Source organism: Bolinopsis microptera, chromosome 12 (assembly GCF_026151205.1).
Source record: "Bolinopsis microptera isolate Bmic1 chromosome 12, MBARI_Bmic_1.0, whole genome shotgun sequence".
NCBI lineage: Eukaryota > Metazoa > Ctenophora > Tentaculata > Lobata > Bolinopsidae > Bolinopsis > Bolinopsis microptera.
Window position 1 is genome coordinate 7740864 of NC_087083.1, and position 19664 is coordinate 7760527.

At 37.3% G+C, this 19664-nt stretch overlaps 2 protein-coding genes across 2 annotated transcripts in view; both read left to right on the forward strand.

Moving 5' to 3' along the window:
• The window catches only part of LOC134824622 (uncharacterized protein DDB_G0284459-like), a 132526-nt gene that overhangs the window by 42276 nt on the left and 70586 nt on the right, over positions 1 to 19664 (forward strand). The gene's annotated exons all lie outside the window — the stretch shown is intronic.
• On the forward strand, positions 2772 to 18695 carry LOC134824123 (eukaryotic translation initiation factor 5-like). Its single transcript, XM_063835858.1, has 12 exons — positions 2772 to 2973; positions 3263 to 3379; positions 3645 to 3742; positions 8761 to 8842; positions 11994 to 12166; positions 12797 to 12936; positions 15580 to 15722; positions 15976 to 16124; positions 17000 to 17161; positions 17362 to 17538; positions 17780 to 17914; positions 18179 to 18695. Exons 3-12 carry the CDS (start codon positions 3668 to 3670, stop codon positions 18278 to 18280), a joined length of 1338 nt encoding a protein of 445 aa, XP_063691928.1. The 5' UTR covers positions 2772 to 2973; positions 3263 to 3379; positions 3645 to 3667; the 3' UTR covers positions 18281 to 18695.

The following is a 19664-nucleotide window of genomic DNA, read 5'->3' on the forward strand; positions in this document are numbered from 1 at the left end:
CAACACCGCAAACAAAGCATGCTTTGCTATACTCATATCAATACTAGAAAAGCTGATCTCAAATAAACATTTAATTGTCACATTTCACGGTAATTTGGTTAAAACTGACACGGTTATTAAAACCATAGCATTTTTGAAGCTGATCTTTGCCATGCCTCATGTTGTGGCCGGCAGTCGGCACGATGCACAGCACAGAGCAACTTACTGGGCCGCGCTCAGCCTGTCATTCCGCCAAATCTATATATATGTTAATGAACATAATAGCCTACCTAACTGGGGTCCTCAGGTAAAGAGCAACGAGTGTGGAGTAGAGTGCGCGGCCATATCGGTACTTCTTTAATTTCGTATTTGCATTTGTTACAGCGCGATGCACAACTGGGCCGCGCTCATCTTATCGTTCCGCCTAATCTCTATTCTATATATGTTTATTAGCATGATAGCCTGAGGTCCCCAGGTAACGATCAGCCTGTCATTCCGCCGAATCTCTATTCTATATGTTTATGAACATGATAGCCTAAGGTCCCCAGGTAATACTGAGCCGCGCATTAAATAATGTTTCTCGCAATATTTCGGTTACCCCAGGCTATTATATTATGCTCATAAACATAAAGATTCGGCGGAATGACAGGCTGAGCGCCGCCCAGTAATATTTCGGTCGATCAAGGATGAATGAAATGCACCACTGGGCCTCGCCGAGCTGCGAAGGATTGACATCAGACATCGTGAATTAAAGTATTTATTATATGAAATGACGATGAGCAATGATATTTGATATTTGGTGATGCACTCAGATTTCACCTAACCATGTGCTTTCGCGCCACTGCGCGCCCGCTTTTTTACCGCCGGGAGGAGGGCGCGCGCCACTGCAAGGGCTCCTGATAGAGCAGTACACTCAGATTTTGTTGTATCACGTGGTGACCCCCACGGTCGCTTCACTATAGTACTTCCCCTGTAGAGTTTCGACGATACAGGGGGAGCCCTGCACTCGTGCGCGGCGGGTCATACAACGTATGACAAAGATTTTGTAGCGCGATGCACTACTGGGTCGCGCGCGCGCATCCAATAATGCTTCTCGCAACCACAGTAGATCTTTGGTTGCTCTATCCAGAGCCCTTGCGCTTGCAGTAGCGCGCGCCCGCCTCACGGCTGTGAAACAACTTGTGAAACAAGCGCGCCCGAAGTGGCACGAAAGCACATGGTTAGGTGTTACTGGGCCGCGCTCAGCCTGTCATTCCGCCAAATCTATATTATGTTAACGAACATAATAGCCTGGGGTCCTCAGGTAAGGTTAGGTGAAGATCTTTGGTAGATCGGCGAGATGCACCACTGTGCCTCACCGAGCTGCGAAGGATTGACATCGTGAATCAAACTCAGATTACAATTCCAATATATAATACCAAATACACTGTATAATAGTATGTTGTACTTTTAAGCGCCTTACACAGCTTTGCTTAGTGAAGCAATCAATACAAAAAAAAGTATCAAACCAATCACTGATCATGCATAATCCTTTCACATAGCCATGTGTATACGCGCACTGCGTGACGCGCTTGTAAGCGAGAGGGCTCTAGTTATAGCAACATAATCCTTGACCACACGTTTGCGTTTAGTTGGTTTATCACCTACTATTATACCAAACCTACTATATGTACACTATACCAGACGCGCACCGAGTTGGATTCGTCGACAGTTTAATATTTGGAACAAAGAGTATCACACGTTGACGGATGTTACTCTTCTAAATTTCTTCGAAGTAACGCGCGCCGCTTTTTAACGGGTGATACTCGTAAAATATCTGTTCCATATATTGGAACAGGACCGTCGACGAGTCCAACTCGGCGCGCGTCCTGGTAGGTTGTAAACCTACAACATACAAGCCGCTTTCTTCTCGAAATATTTTGGCAAGTGCTCATGCTGTGGCTACGAAGTAGCGTGTGCCGCGCCAAACCATTATGCATAAGCATTAACAATGGTCAAATCACACGTTGCATTATTTATCATTTATATTACATAAATCTGTCATTATCAATTATTGATCATGAATCCAAAAATCACCGTTTATATAAAATTTTAATACTACTAGTTTTGCGAATTTTTAGTTTTCATTTGCAATTTATTTTGTATTGTTCGTGTAATTTAATCGTTAATGATCATGAAGGTAAAAATAAACAAATGGTCAAAATGAATGAATAAAATACTAAAGTTACTTGTAGCGCGATGCACTACTGGGTCACGCGCGCGCATCCAATAATGCTTCTCGCTTATGCAGATTGGCGAGATGCAAAGGATTGACATCGTGAATCAATAAAGTTACAATAATAGAACAAAAGTTACAATGATGAATAAATTCACAGTGAATTTAAAATGTTTAGTTTGTTTGGCCGATATTTATAAGTTACGGCGTAACATCAACAATCAACAATTAAACATATGTGTTTATGTATTATGTAACAATATAATAAAATAATAATTTTTGTGCTATATTTTATTATTTATTATTTGCGTGATATTTGTTCGAATTAAAATGAAAGTTAGCATTTTGTCATATAATGATTTGATTGAATGTTAAAGTTCGCTTATTTCATTATACAGTGAAACAAAATTCATTAAGATCAATGATCGCAACGTGAATCAGCAAGTAGCTCGAGTTTCGTCAAGGTTTATAATTGAAGCCGCGCGCGTTTTAATATGTTTATCATCTTACCTTCCGCGCTTTATATTTGTTTTCGCATTGGATACAGATATTGCAATAGATAAAATCAGCCAATAATAATTGAGCATTCGTAGTGTGATCAGTTTTTAACCAATCATCTCAGATCTGTATTGTCACGTGATAAGAGTCTGGTTGCGCAAGTGACTGAGATTTTAAGTCCCCCATTTTAACCGTACGTTACCGTGTTGGCCTGATTTCATCGTTGTGTTAAATATTATATGAGAGCTCTATCTTCAACAGACCACAGACCGCGAATTAAGGTAAATAGGGTACAAAGCTTGTTTTCGCCCATGAAGTTCAATTCTTTACTGGGTTTCATAGTATCATATTCTTTTAATTAACATATGAATGATGACCGCTCTTGCGACTAAAACCTTTGTATGAGTACACGCAGGAACGTGTCATCAAATTTGAAACAATCTTCTATGACTGAAAAGGGCTGGACTTGCTTCGCTTAGACTGAATCATGTATTATACTCCATGAAAAGGCCTTGATTAAGTTTTAAAACTATTATTAATTGCTTTCTTTTCAAATAACCTCCTTTTCAGGCATCAAGGCACTCCTGCTTTTCGACGAGCCTTTTTATGACTTTTGATTTAGAGACTGCAGCCAGTGAAACTTATCACAACACTCAAATAATCAGACCTGATCATCATTGTATGCTGGTAAGTGTAAGGTTTTAAATATTTCCTACGTAATTTCACGATTATGTCTTATTTGTCCACTTGCATACCTTTTTTAATCACTTGCACCCCGGGTCCTATTTATTTAAACCATTGTGTAAATTGCCAAAAATCTGACTCATATGTAGGTAAACTCAATGTTGGGAGTGTTCTATTATTTCAAGTTGTGTACGATTTATTACTGTGCAGCAGTCAAGTGTTGGATTTATCAATTAACAATTAATCTTATTAACCTTTCGTTTTTCAGTCACAATCTAATCGGGGATCAGAATGGCAACTCTCAACATTAATCGAAGTGTCACTGACATGTTCTACAGATACAAGATGCCGAAAGTTATAGTAAAGGTAAGTTATTTTAATAATATTTGCTTACTTACATTACTTAATGTTACTTTACTTAATGTTACTTTACTTAATGTTACTTTACTTAATGTTACTTAGGTAAGTCTTTATCTGGCACAGATTCCAGGATTGTTAGCCTTGTTGGGGATGATTAAATCAAGAAACGGCACTTTTTAAGGAAATGTTGCTAATTTGGTATCACATCTTTGTTACTTTACAGTCATTTAAAACGACCGTTACCACAAACTATGAAGTTGAACTTCTATTTCTCTTGAGCATGATGAACTGAAAACGTTGCTGGCAAAACGCCCATACAGATAAGACTTACATCACACTGCTTATCTTGTATTTGATGTGTTTAGGCAACTTCCTCTAACTGAATTGCCCTACTTTCTACTACCTCCTCGTCAGTCGTCAGCCACGTTGAACAAATCAATGATTAAACCAAACATGGTCATGATTGTGGTACGAGGTGGTCATTTTTAGAAGTCCATTTGTAAAGACTTTGTAATAGAGATTCAGCTGGTTGTATTAGTCACAAAGGAGACAGATAGCAGTTTGACGTCGATTTGCACTATTGTGACAATTCACGCATACATGCTACCTGTCGTTGTCAGTCAGCTCAGGCATTATGTGAGTATTACTAACAAAGAAAATAGGGTTTTATATTCTACCCCAGAGCATGATAACATCATCAAAGCTCTAAAATAGAGGTTCTACCCTTCACAGGGCTCTGTGCTCTCCTGTCAATATATTGGTTTAGATAATCGCTATAAATACCCTCCTGACAGTTACCACTATATGCAATTTATAGGGCTGTGAGAATATGCTAAACGGTGTCAGGATGTCAGTTGATGGGTTCCACATCTGACGATAGTTAGCCCGTATATTCCTAATTGTCACAACCAACCTTAAAGTAATATTCTTTAGAGGTTACATCATCTGGGTGTCCTTAATTTCTGCTTTACGAGAGTCCTTTGCAGTTATTTTCACTGGTCCCCACGCAATTATTCGCCAGAACAATAAAATTCGCCTATCGCAGATTTCTTTGGTTGATTTCGTTGACCATATATGGAATAATAACATTCTCAGCTGAGTGGGTGATTATTCCATTTATGGTCAGGCTGAAATCCACCGGAGTGATGCTGAAGTCCCTCTACTCAGCCGTCATTGGCCAGCTGTTTATAGGTTTTGATTGGAATACGATCATGAAGTATCTGTTCCTCTTTGTGATAGGGATATAGATAGCTGCTTTTCAAAGGGTTCAATACTGCCTGTTATTTAGAATAGTAATAAGAAAGATATCTAAAAATAAAGCTCCAATCTTTGTACCCTTCTACCCCATGTCAAATGACCATTACATATTGACCATGACCAACATTAGATTGTCAATGGTCATGATATTCGTTGAACATGTGACGAATCTTTTATCCAAAGCTAAAGGGTCATTGATCTCGTCTCGTACAGATTACTTTTGACATTCATTGAGAAAACAGGCAACAAGGTTACCAGGTACGGTTAAGGTTTTTTTCTACCTATACCTTGTGATGAAATGGTGGTATGTGCACAAGAACTGGCAATAGCTCAATGTTATTCTAGGCTTGTTTCCTGCACAAGTAACATCACCCATGTATGATATTGAGCTAACAGGGCCAGGGGCCGGGGGGGGGGGGGGGGGGGGGGCGTAGTGTACCCCCCGTTAACAGCTAGCTCCGTGTACATTGTTACACATAAGTGAGTGCAGTATAACTAGTAAGTTAACAGGAGCATTATACTGGAATTAACTAGAATTTTGTAGAATCGTTCATTAACGCTGAATTCGACACTTCGCAGAAACACAGAAAGTAAACTGGTGTAAGCTGAATTAGTAACAGTGTACTATAGCAGAGGCTGGTAATAAGCCAAATACGCCGACTAATTGAAACATCGTTAATCATTAAGGACAGAGGGGGGGGGGGGGGGGGTAAAAGTCGATTTTCCAGTTTTCACATATTTGATCAGAGCTGCTGGAGACGAACAAGAAGAAAAAACCGGATCGAAATCTGACCTTGCGTTTTTAAGATATCGCGCGCCAAATATTGAGGTTTACATGTAATTACATGTAAAACTTTAACTTAAACTGTAAAAAGTTAAACATCCCTTAGTTGAGAATACTGGCCACACCCAGAAGCTGAAACTTGGTACAGTTGTTCCTTGGGCTGTCACCCACAATTCTGTTGCACAGAATTTTGATATTTGCCTCTGTTCTCGAGATATGAGGTTAACTTTACCCCATTTTTCGAAAAATGTCGAATTTGGGGTAAAGTTAACCTCATATCTCGAGAACAGAGGCAAATATCAAAATTCTGTGCAATAGAATTGTGGGTGACAGCCCAAAGAACAACTGTGCCAAGTTTCAGCTTCTGGATGTGGCCAGTATTCTCAACTAAGGGACTTTTAACTTTTTACAGTTTAAGTTAAAGTAATTACATGTAAACCTCAATATTTGGCGCGCGATATCTTAAAAACGCAAGGTCAGATTTCGATCCGGTTTTTTTCTTCTTGTTCGTCTCCAGCAGCTCTGAACAAATATGTGAAAACTGGAAAATCGACTTTTACCCCCCCTCTGGCCTTAAACCACATACGATTCAAGTGATATTGGCAGTCAAACTCTCACGTTATTCTAAGAAATTAGCAGCTGATGTTTCATGTTTATCATCAAGTTGACTGTAGACTTGCTCTCAATGTGTGTATAGAGAGATGGTCTGTGTTGTAGTACGTGATTCAGGGTGGACAGTGTATTGGATGGTTTCTCCCCCGTCGGGTAGATCAAACAAGTATTTCCAAGAACATATAAATGACTGAACATGATAGGGGTAGTCCTCCGCCGCCAGCATAGCAAACTTGTGTTACATTTGTTAATGTTTAACACATCTTACAGTTACAGAGTTGTCCATCTGTAATCTGTATTACACCCAAGACATGTTTAAATGTACAAATAACTCTTTTATTCAAATTTCTGATTGTTTCTGAATAGACTCAGTGATGACAGATTCTAATGGAAATAAATAGCTGAATAACGTATCGACATTTCTACGTCATATTCATATTCTCAATAAATGTATTTAATTGTAGTTGTGAAAATAGTTTAAAACTATTTTCACAACTACAATTAAATACATTTATTGAGAATATGAGTATGACGTAGAAATGTCGATACGTTATTCAGCTATTTATTTCCATTAGAATCTGTCATCACTGAGTCTATTCAGAAACAATCAGAAATTTGAATAAAAGAACTATCAAATCATGAGACTCAAAAACACTACACGAATCCACCAGTGTACAAATAACCTTTTAATACAACGACTCTTTCGAAATCCTACTCGGAATTACCTAGCAGTTGCTGAGTTGCAGTCGGGCGGATAAAACAAGTACATTACATTTGAAATCCACATACTCTATTTGAAGTTGCACAACCACGTCTCTAACCTGCCTGCTACTAAATAATCAGTAGCCAATACTGTATCCTGGGCATTTAATTTCACTATAATTTCAACGAAACCCTAAGAATAATCTGATTGAGTCGTGTAGCATTATTGAGTCTCATTTGATGATTCTTTCAAGAAAATTTTGGTTTTTTTAGTCTATTCTGAAAAAATCATAAATTTTCTTGAAAGAAAACCCTAAGAAGTAAGCCTAACAATACAGTAGCCACTAGGTATTACCCAGGAAGTGCTGTATGTGATAGATAAATCATGACGTCACGACCACCACAGTTGTTTTCCTGTCCAGCCTCTGGTATGATGGTATTACGTGATGATCGCATACTTTTTATAAGTTAAATTTGTTGGCCGCGTTTTTTCTTGACGCAAGTGACCACATTACAACATAAGGAATCTGTGATCTAATTTTCTGCCTTGTAATCAATCAACTATACGGTATTAGCGTAAAAGATCGAATTGGAAGTCAGTCAGATGACGGATAAATTGATCAGCGACTTTACTCGTTGTTCTAGAGTAATGGAATGTATAACTAGCCCTGTTCTGATATATAACTGCTAATTTGTAAAACACACAGAATATAGATATAAAACTATCACAGTTGTTACACAGGAGGCAAGCTGTCGAGACAGTATACAAGAGCTAGACAGTTTGCAGGCGTGTACCCATTGTAACATACCCTTGTACCCGTACCTTGGCTGTTAAAACCAATTTTCAATAATAAATGGATTGAAGATCGGCCTTCCAGCAGAGTATGTTTGCAACCGTATTTTCTTGAAACATCTGATCACAAACCACTGTAGCGCCACTTTATTTCACAATCTAACACGTATGAGGAGAAGACATGTTGTATTGTGAAATGATAACCATGGTGTGACGTTAATGTGGTTACCATGGTAACGCCCATGTTGGGAAAGTTAGCAGTCTAGAACTGTCCAATCACTAGCCCTTTATAACACCACGTGACCTCCCACTGTCCAATCACAGGAGAGTTCTATTTTGGCTACCATACAATTTTACTAGCTCTGTAATAGGAGTATTAGCTGACTTGATCCCTCCTTGGCCTTCAGGCCCCATGTTGATGAAATTCTAATGTTTCACGGAATTTGAGGAGTTAGGGTAATAACATAAGTCTGGATGCAACAGAGATGAGGGGGGAGGAGGCAACCCCATTTTTACTTTTTCCTCAACTTTTGGTCAACTGGGCATGGGTTTGCCCCCCCCCCCGGCCCCGGCCCCCCAACTGAAGTTAACATAATAAATATTGCACGTTTTAAGCTGTCTAGCCGCTCCAGCTAATAACATAGTCTAACAGTTGCTGTCTCTCCCTCTCGCTAAACAGAATTATATTTAACAACCTCTCCACTCCATTATACCAAACCCAAGACTATTAAAACATGCTATTTACTTTTTAACTTGTCTGACATTGCAATTATATGTTTTCAGAACCTCTCTCCAGAATATTACTCTTATAATTATTATAACTACATAATTATTATTCTCATAATTATAATGTTTTAACAGCTGTGTTCTTTTCAGGTAGAGGGGAAGGGTAACGGTATCAAAACCAGAATAGTTAATATGAGCGACATAGCTAAATCCCTCGATAGACCTCCCTCATGTTAGTAATTAATTAATTTTAATTAGTTTTAATTAGTTTTAATTAGTTTTAATTTTATACAATTATGATAACTTATTTTCTATGATATGTTTAGTGGTTATATCAGTTATTTGATTTACTTATTGAAATCATAATTTCAAATTTGTAGAACATTTACATTTTACTTCAAATAATTAAGTTAACGATCCATCTCTTCATATTCCCCAACACTCCACTGGCAAATTAAAAGTTGCATCATGAAAACGATTGTAATCTTTGCTTTTAGTTCCACACATTGACGTAATTGTACGGTAACGCAAGACAGTGTTAGATCGACAGGCGTTACCATGGTTGCAAGTAACTACTATTGTTTACTTTCTCTCCCACGATCTGTAATCTCAATTTAGTAACTAACTTTACACAGTACAACTGCCAGTATATTGTTTATAATCACGTGTTCTATTATATAATATATATTATATATATCTTGTGTTGTGCATTTCAAATTAATACAATAATACATGTTTTACAGTCTCAAGCTGCCATGGTACGTATTATATTTAGTATGTTTACAACAGGGTCTTCTCTCAGCGATCATGTGCATTATCAAAGTCGTCATTAATCACGCATGACTCATGCTTTTAAAAAGTCAGATGATTTTACCGATTGCAACAATTACAAAGTACTACAATTTATTTTTAATTAAATATTATATATCAGAAGATTTTCTACCGCAGTTAAATGAAATTTTTTCTTAGGTAAATTTCTATTGATCCCGTTTAGATCGACAAGGAAAAAGGCTCTTATCCTTGTCGCCTTTTTTCATTTTTGCATCAAACGGGATCAATAGATATTTACCCAAGAAAACATTTCAACTATGCGACTCATAAATAATATTCCAATCCGGATTTTGCAATTAAATAAGCAGCAAAAACTTTTATAAAACAACAGGGGGTGGGAAAATTCACTGTAATAATAACCAGGAATAAGATATAATAATAATAATCCGGTCCGGATTTAATCCGGATCCCCTACGGATCAGAAAAATTGAATATATACAATATTTATCATGAGTGGAAGGTTAAAGAACTACGAGCTCACCTCGATACCTCTAGTTCTTAGTCTTACTAATGCAGTGATGTCATGATAAATCAGCTTAAATATGAATCTTGCGGTTAACCTAATTATGATTTATGTACCAACGCTGCATATTATATGCAAAGTGAAGCCATTTTATGTCACATTTGTGGTATAAAACCATCAAAGCATCAATTTAACCAATTACCAGCGGCCGATTTAAAATAAATTTGCTCATTGGCTTCGTCAGAGTTTTGTCGGCACTATACCGAAAAAAACCAGTCCCGAACTTTTACTGTTTTCTTAATTAAGGCGCTTGAAAATTTCCCACCCACACACAGACTTTTTATCAGTATTGATAAGCTGATATATCATCATTATCTCCTCATCTTTTAAAGTATTTAAAGGTATTTGCTCATTTCTTGTCAGCTGTATAGAACTAATGAACTTTCTGCCCGAATAATCTAGAATATAAAAGTTTCCCTAATAACACGATAAAATGTTCTAGAACAAAAGCCAATTTAATCTTCATGGTGCATGTTTCAAAGAGCAGTATAATAGATAATGGTTTATTTCAGCACTGTAATATAGGTGCTGTGGAATATTCTGAATCATACTGATTTTATTGATAGAACATTCTCGATCATGTGCCAATCTTACCATTCTAGAAATAGATCTTCTATTATTGTTACCAGATTTATTGAAACTTGAGATAATAAAAGCATTATGTAATCTTTCCGTACATGATAATACTACAATATCTTCACTGTCATTTGACTGAGCAATCTAATCGTATGCTGGACAGTAGTTCAATGATGAGTACATGTTTTACAAACTAACGAAAGGTTCGATTGAGAGGATGCTGCCTTCAAACCGTCATTAGCATATTAAAACGTGTTGTACATAGATTATAGATATATCTATCACATGTATCATCTTCCCCTCTTTTCTGCCCTTAATTATAAATGTTATAATTTTTTATCAATTCATTTTTATTTATTGTTATTAATTTATTATTTAGTATTATAATCTTTAGTTTAATACTGTTAATAAATAATAGATAATGATAAACTAATAATGAATAAATGTAATAATCTGTAGTTAAAATCTAATATCGTCACACGACTAAGCATGTATCGTACAGGACAATAATTCTAATATAGTCTATACTTACCAATACTCAACAGCAATAATTCTATACTTACCATGTGTCCAGTGATGCGTGCGTGTTTTAAATAATAACGTCACTACTTAATATAGTACTTATTGTGTATTATAGTGGTTACATGTAGCGAGCAGTGTAGTATCAGTAACCGTTGTTATATCATGAAGATAGCATTGTTACTATCCAGTGGATTGTGCGTACTGTCGAGTAGATGGTGTGAAGTTGAAGTCACGGCAGTGTCTTTTTAATAGACTTAATAAATGCTGAGTAGGAATAAAACAGGGTTTCTTAAAGATGAAACTGAATGTAACATTTGCATTATATTAACTATAAATATGATATACTTCCCTTAATTACTTGTACTAGATCTGGAGAGAAAAAATAAGAGACGTTGTATTAATGATAGAGTAAAAACTGTTTCTTATAACAAACTTACACAAAAATCCTACGCACGATCTATCATCTTATCAAGCATACATCAAATAGTGTTACAAAGCTCTCAAAACTTTTAGTGTAGACGATCCTCAGTATTTTAAACTCTTGGTATACATGCTGCAAGTATTACAACCAATAGTGACCATTAGTAACCACTAGTAACCACTAGTAACTCTTAGCTTGGTATACATGCTGCAAATATTACACCCGCGTACTGTAAAACCACGCTGATGTGTAATAGCTGACAGCTGTGTTAGATATCCACTACACTGACAAGTTAGACCCTGTCACAGTTAATGTTCACATTCTTAATAACATTGTCTTTAACATGTTTTAAACCGTGTAGTTCATGTTTTACTATCGAACAGAAAATATGCTAACTTCATCTCATAGCCCTCTCAATGTATCATCACCATCTTAACACATCCGCTAAATCACATCATTTCACTATATTTCACTATATTTCACTATTTCACTAAATTTCACTATTTTCAGACCCTACAAAGTACTTTGGGTGTGAGCTGGGAGCCCAGACCACGATAGACCACAAGACAGACAAGTACATCGTTAACGGCTCCCATACCTCCGACAAGATGCAGGACATCTTAGACGGATTTATTCAGAAGTTCGTACTTTGTCCCAAGTGTGAGAATCCTGAGACTACACTGGTTAGTTATAGTGGTTCATTTGTTTTTATAGTTCGTTTTTATCCTCACTCTTATTTATTTATTCCAATAATCCCATGAGTTGTTGCATCGACAAGAATCTTATAAGTGGAGGGGGGGGGGTGGGAGAGCAGAGGAGGGGGGAGCAGAGTAGGGGGGGGGGGGGGGGAGAAAACTAGGTATAATTGGAGGATGGTTAGAGATTTTGGGGTTACTGTACCCCTACTGTAAAAAGCCCAATTCGCGTATCCAGAAATCCCTGTAATACACCAATATTCAGTTCAGAAATATCATATGAGTAACGTCTAGATACTACTCACCAACCACCTTCAAGATTCTAGCGCCCATCTGACTGAAGTTGTTCCTTAACTTTATATTTAAAGTAAAGGAACTGGGGTTTGATAGGTCAATATTGGAAGCTGACTGTCACGTGTGATAAAAACATGCCCCGCCTTCAGCTCCCCACCCCGGATTTCATATCTGTAATATTATGCCCTGTAACCTTATTTTATCTGTAATATAATGCCCTGTATCTAACCAGTAGTTACCAACCAGTAACCAGTAGTTACCAGTGGTTACTAACCAGTAACCAGTAGTTACCAGTGGCTACTAACCACACCCCTTCTATCTCAGACCGTACACAAGCAGAGCATATCTCAGCGCTGTATGGCGTGCGGTGAGCGGGGTGTGATCAAGATAGTACACAGACTAACCCAGTTCATCTACAAGAACCCCCCCAATAGCACTCCTGTAGAAAACGGAGCTGGCAAAAAGTAAGTTTGGATTAGTTTATCATGTTTATTAGATCTTAATTATGTTAAGCTGTCTAAAATTTGATTATCATTTCTGCATACTTGGTGGGGGGGAATGCAACTTCAATTAATGTCAATTAATGTCAATTAATGTCAATTAATGTCAATTAATGTCAATGTCAGTTTTGCAAAATTTGGGAATACTGACATTAATTGACACGACATTTTTCGACCAGAGATTATGTAGTTCTACCATATTTTTAGCACTTTAGAACGTTTATATCATCAATTTATTCACTACTATCACAATATATGGAAATGTGAAATGTGAAAAATTCAGATCATTAAATAATAAAACTAAAATAATACGGTTTTCCGAAATTTAATTTTCTTAAATGGGCGTGGCCATCCAAGGGCGTGATTCTCAACATCATCAGAACTTAAAACCCACATTAAACGAAATGCCTTCATGACATTTATATTTGAATTACGAATCTTAAACAGCTAACATTACTCCTTCATACTAAAAAAGCCGATTCTAGATATTTTACCTGTATAAGAAACCAATAAAATATGGGCGTGGCCGGTGGGGACCGAAGATGGAAGAGTTGGAAGCTGAAATTTTTTTTGTGGTCTTTGAACCTAAGGATCAACAGATAAGAACATACTCATAATTATTCAAGGACATTTTGTTTTTTTGAACCGGTCTAACTTACATAGACGTGAATATCTTGAATATTTATCGAATAATGATAATCTCAAATTTCAAGACAAATTAATGTCAATTAATGTCAATTAATGTCAATTAATGTCAATGTCAGTTTGGGGTTTTCATGGAATACTGACATTAATTGACGTTGCATTCCCCCCACTTGGTGATTATTTCACTTCTAGATTACTTCTCATTTTGATTATTTCACCCTGCATTTCACCCTGCAGTTTACCCTTACATATGATATGTTTAGTGAACAAAAATTACAAATATTGTTCACTTTGGACAAACTCTCGCTGTTTTAAATTTCTTTAAACATCACAATTCAAATTTAAGTTTTGTTTATTTTGTCTGTCCGACATGTTTAAAATAACCGAGATTTTAGGACTTGATTTCACTGTTATTTAGAAGTTTTAAAATGTTTATTAACATTGATATTCTGAGAAGTTAAATGTCAGACTGTGTCAGAATATGACTGTAATCGTTCAACTAGTCTTGATTTCCTGACTAATCCATTAACCATAGACCCTCTAGACATAAAATACATTAGTGCCAATATATCCATAGCTTTAATCCCGGTGTGAAATATATATGTCCTACACGTATACTGTATAGTACTCTAGTTTCAAGTGTAACGTTTGTAGTTAGCAATGTATAGTAAGCAATGTATAGTAAGCAATGTATAGTTAGCAATGTTTGAGTCAACTATTTATACAGTTTATAGTGTTTCGTTTACAATGTACTGATTCATGTACTCCACATGTACAGTGCAAGGGTTACTGCTTAGAGACAGTATGATCTTAAACTTAATCTTACCAAGATGTCTAGTTCAACCACAAGTGTCCACAGTAACGTTAATATCACGTGATCCCACAGTCCACTACCTAACCACCTAACTGTTCACTCTTCACCCCCTATTTTACAGCGTAGAGTTAACACAATGGTATATAGAAGTTGCTGCCGGGTTTAAGAAAGTGTGATTTAAGTGCTCGGAGTAACCGGACACTATCTCGCCACATTAGATCACATATTTCACGTCTCTCTTTTTCTCTGAATCACTTTGTTATCCTCAAAATTCCATCTCGTGATTTAAGAGGGCCCTCTGAAATATCTGGTCTTACTTTATACCTTAGTCACAATCACAGCAAGTCTGTAAATTTCTACTCTATGGTAATTTATCTTATATAAATTATAAGACGGTGGCTTTAGATAGCGCACATGATCTGGTGACTCATCGGAATTTTCTAGAACAGTTCGAAGATAACGTCACAGGTGATAGAACAGTATTTGATTATCTGTGACGACAGCAAGTGTAAGAGAACGTGTTGGCATCGCAACGGTCCTTTTATCGTGTTCGTGACTGTAATTCTAGTCCGGAAATTGCGTCACCGGTATACAGAACATTCTAAGAACTCAGCATTCTGATCTTACGTTAAGGTTAATGGGAGCGCGCGTCGCAAGGCGCTGTGAAACTAGTAGTAATGCTAACAATTTGGAGTCATATTTAGCGCTGGTTTACATGCAAAGCAAACAATGTATCCCGTTTATAAATGCGCGCGCGCGCGCGATGACCATTCGGGCGTGGCACTAGTGTCACTCCATGTCAACATGTCTGTGATAGTATTATACTGGGTATCCAACAGAGTGTGAAGTTCTGGTTTATCAAGTAATATGTGACTGAATTGAACTTTTAGGGATTCGCTGTATCGGTACAGTTCCGACATTTTGTTCGGCAGATAAAATTTTACTATTAGTGGGGGCCAACAACTGCAACTGTATCGCATTCACAATATCGCCAACTCCTGATCAAGGTTAACGGGACTTCCACAAAACAATCGCTGGTTACATTTTTATTTTAAGGTTCTATTCCCAATCTCACCGGTCACCCATCTCTAACCTTGAACCTCTTAACATTGTGTAAGATGTTCAGTCAATAACTAGCAAATTTCCAGAGAGACAAAGAAGAATAAAGGCAAGAAGGGTAACAAAAAGGATAGTGACAGTGATGACGAAAAAGGATCTAACAACGACTCAATAATCGCACAAAACTACGTAGACGCTGACAGGAATGGAGACCAGGACAGTCCTCCACCAGGTACCTACTTTTTACAAAACACACTTACCCTCCACCAGGTACCTACTTTTTACAAAACACACTTACCCTCCACCAGGTACCTACTTTTTACAAAACACACTTACCCTCATTACCCAATTACCCATGTTACCGCTGTTTGTATCTCACATTTAACCATCCAACATATGTTTGTCCCAATAAATAGTTGTCTATTTCCCCTTTCTTTACTTTTGTTTCCATGGTCCCATGCACATGGTAACACTCGCGATCACAGTTGCAGAAGACCATGATGACGAAGAGTGGGCGGAGGAGGCGCAGGAATCCCCCGAACTGGAACAGCAACTCTCCTCCATGACACTCAGCAGTAACACCAGCGAGCGCAGCCACGAGGAGAGACTCGAGATGTTCTTCAACTTTACAGAGGTTATTTAACTTTACCGAGGTTATTTAACTTTACCGAGGTTATTTAACTTTACCGAGGTTATTTGATATTCCACTTAGCCCGCAGACAGGAAAGAGTTTTGTCGTCGGATGGATTGTATTTATCATTTGTCTAGCTTAAACAGTCTGAGGGCACCGTCCTGATATTCTCAGTTTCAGAAATATTATCTGGCTGATTGCTAGGAGGCCATGATATTTTTCATGTAATAATCCGAACGCTTAAATAATTATTCGCGAGTGTAGAGTGTAGAATATCTGAGCTAATGAGCCTCTTTTAGATTAGCCTCATGACAGTATGACTCTCGCTAAATCATTTATGTCTTCTAATTTAACATATAATTATACTGCGAGAGTGGGCACTAATGATATAAAACTCTTTGATTTTAGATTTGGTCCGTTAACTGAGTGTGATCAGGTTTCTCAACCTTTCCTAGTTGAGTGTGTCCAACAACCAAGCACACTGCCTAGAAGGCCGGAGTTATGTTTTATAATGATCCTGGACCTAAGTGGCAAGCTGCTCTATATCAACAACAAAAAATAACTGAGTGTGATAAGGGAATAATGACCGATATAAATTCCTTTTGAAACGCTGATTTTCAATGAAATAATACCTAATTATACATTATTATCTTATTATGCATCCAATCCATCACAAATTCATGCATTATCAGAGTCACTTCTTGCGCTTACATGTGCCAGCAGTGCTATTTAATGCTAAATTGAGCTACACACAATAACAAGCCCAGAAAACCAAATTATGCTTGTTCTGGCACCCATTATTGCTACAATTTTAAATTATACAATATCAGGATTGTTCCATTTTCCCTAGTCCTGAAAATTAACACAACCTTTCTCAGAATAAGAAGCAAGGAGGAAACATAGTAAGTGAGCACAAGGAACTGTACGGAGAGGCTGAGAAGCTCGATATTGTAGACAAAGCTCCATCCGTCCTGACGGAGGTGCTACTCGGAGATAACATCCTCCGTGAACTTCCTACCTACCGCAACATCTTCCTCCGGGTTTGTGATATATAGTGATTTTCTATCGTTAATGGGTAAACATCTGCTTGGCTTTAAAAAAACCCCAATGCGGGAGGTTTTGATACAACTGAGCTGTGATTACTCTAATGTGCAGTGCCGCCACGCCTCTCTTAGTCAAGTCTCTCTAGTTAGATCCTAATATAGCTCCAACATCAGCAACTAACCCATCTTGTCCACAGTTCTGTATAAAGAACCCGAGATCCCAGAAGTGCCTGCTCCAATCTCTGGAGATGCTGATCTGTAAAAGGTATCCTGAGACTCTGCTCCCAAAAACAGCTCACATTCTCAAGGGTCTGTACGATCTAGACATCGTAGAGGAAACTATCATCATCGAATGGCAGGAAAAGATAGAGAAGGTATGTTAATTAGATAATTAGATAATTAGATAATGACTCCTAGTCCGGTAGATTACAAGTAGAAGGCTAACTCTGTCTGTAATATGCTGTTTAACATAGATAAAAACCTTAATTTCTCAAGTTATGTATTTTAACGTTAACTAAACTGCCATCCCCACAGTTAATCATTACATACAAATTACTAATATTCCATTAAAAAAGTATGTAAAATTTTAAATTAACGAACAACAACCTGTTTCAGAGCAGTAAGAAGCGGCTTGGAAAGGAAATGTGTCAACAGATACACAACAAAGCGGCTCCCTTTATAAAGTGGCTGAAAGAGGCTGAGGAAGAGAGTGGTAGTGAGGATGAGAGCGACGAGGAGGCTGAACCTGAGGTTTCTAGATAATTAGTTTATATTATATCGTTTAATTATCGTATCATTATTTTTCCGATTAGCTTAAAATCTATTTGATTAGCTTAAAATCTGGTTAATTACCGTATATAATAATTTAAACATATGCGTAGTTAAAACTTGGTCCGAATATTTAATAATCAAATCTTAGTCGTGTCTTATGTATTCAATATCTATCAAAATCAATTGTAGACGTGTTTCGACTTTATACCCCGGAATGTTTATCAATCTCTTATCTCCCACCAGGTTGAAATCGAATACTCATATCAAGCAACTAGCGGACTTCAAGAATCTAAAGTCAAGCCAGCAGTTGTGGAGGACGACGACCTGGATATTGATAATATCTAGTCGTATCCCGGATTATATCTCGGATATCCCATTGTATCCTTGATACCGGATACCGGACACAATGATACCGGATTTGTCGTTCAACGGAGAAACTGTCTGGCTTATATCCTCTATGTTTACATGTCTTATGATTAGCGAGGTTTTAAGCAAAAATGTTAGCTTAATTACTACTCCATGTTAACAATGTTAACTGAGATGTTAACTACGATATGATATGTGTGATTAATGAATGTTGCTATTGATCCGAGTGCCGTCTGTCCGTTCTCAACTAAGGACACACATACCTGGTCGATTACAATGCAGCCGATCAAATGTGCTGATCTTCACCCTTAGCTTATTAAAAAATGCTAAAGCTTCTCAAATGTGGCCTGATTTGTGTCGTTAGTTGAAAACGGCAATGCTCTCTCTTTGACCCTATCCTTTGGGATTTCAACTCGATTATTTATATCGCCATGCTCAGTTGTGGTTTTTTTGAGTTGCGTTCTCGCCTGATTGCTCCAAAAAAAGAGCGTTATATATCAGTTAAATTATTTATTCGGCGACACGGGTTTGTATCTGAGAATTGTGCAGGTATTTGCTGACTGCAACAACTGCACCAGCTTACTTCTTATTTTTGAGACTACCCTCAGAAGAATGCATCAAAAAACTCTGTTTAATATTGTGGGAGGGGGAAGGAAAGAAGGGCTGCGCTGACCCGATTTCGTCAATTTCACATCTGAAACTGGTAAAATTGGCTCAGTTCTCCCCATCCGATCCTTTCCTTTCCATCATTAAAATTGTTTGCTACTTTAAAAGTTTACTCTGCTGCGTTGTTTGAAAAACGGTTTCCTAATCGAAATCGTCTCAATAAAGGGTTGCACCAATGAAAATGCAAAATTTTTTGTTGTTTGAAAAATGTTTTGTAAATTGTGCAGCTTCAATCATTCACTTAAACGTCCAAGTGGCCATTGCAATTTTCATTTAAATACCATTACGGGGGGGGGGGGGGGTGTAACCCAAAAAAACCCAACTCCTACCCAAGAAAAGGTAATACTGGGATTGGGTTTTTTTGGGTTTTTTTGGGTTTTTTAACAAAATTTTAACAAAATTCTAGCCATTTCATTAATTGTATTGAATGTGAATTATTCCCCACTAAGTCTTACCTACGTGTTGTTCTCATGTCTTAACTTAATAGATAGTTTACATAGTATATAAGTGTGTTTATATTGATATAGTATATTATCACGATAGCAAACAGGATGTCTCGTTCATCAAGATATAATCCATATGAATGCACAAAGTGGAAATGTGCCAAACATGGCAAATGTGTTCTCCTGTCATGAAAGGAGGCTATGACGAAGGTCAAGGGCAAGTCAAAGCACATGACTTAAATTACTTGACTTAA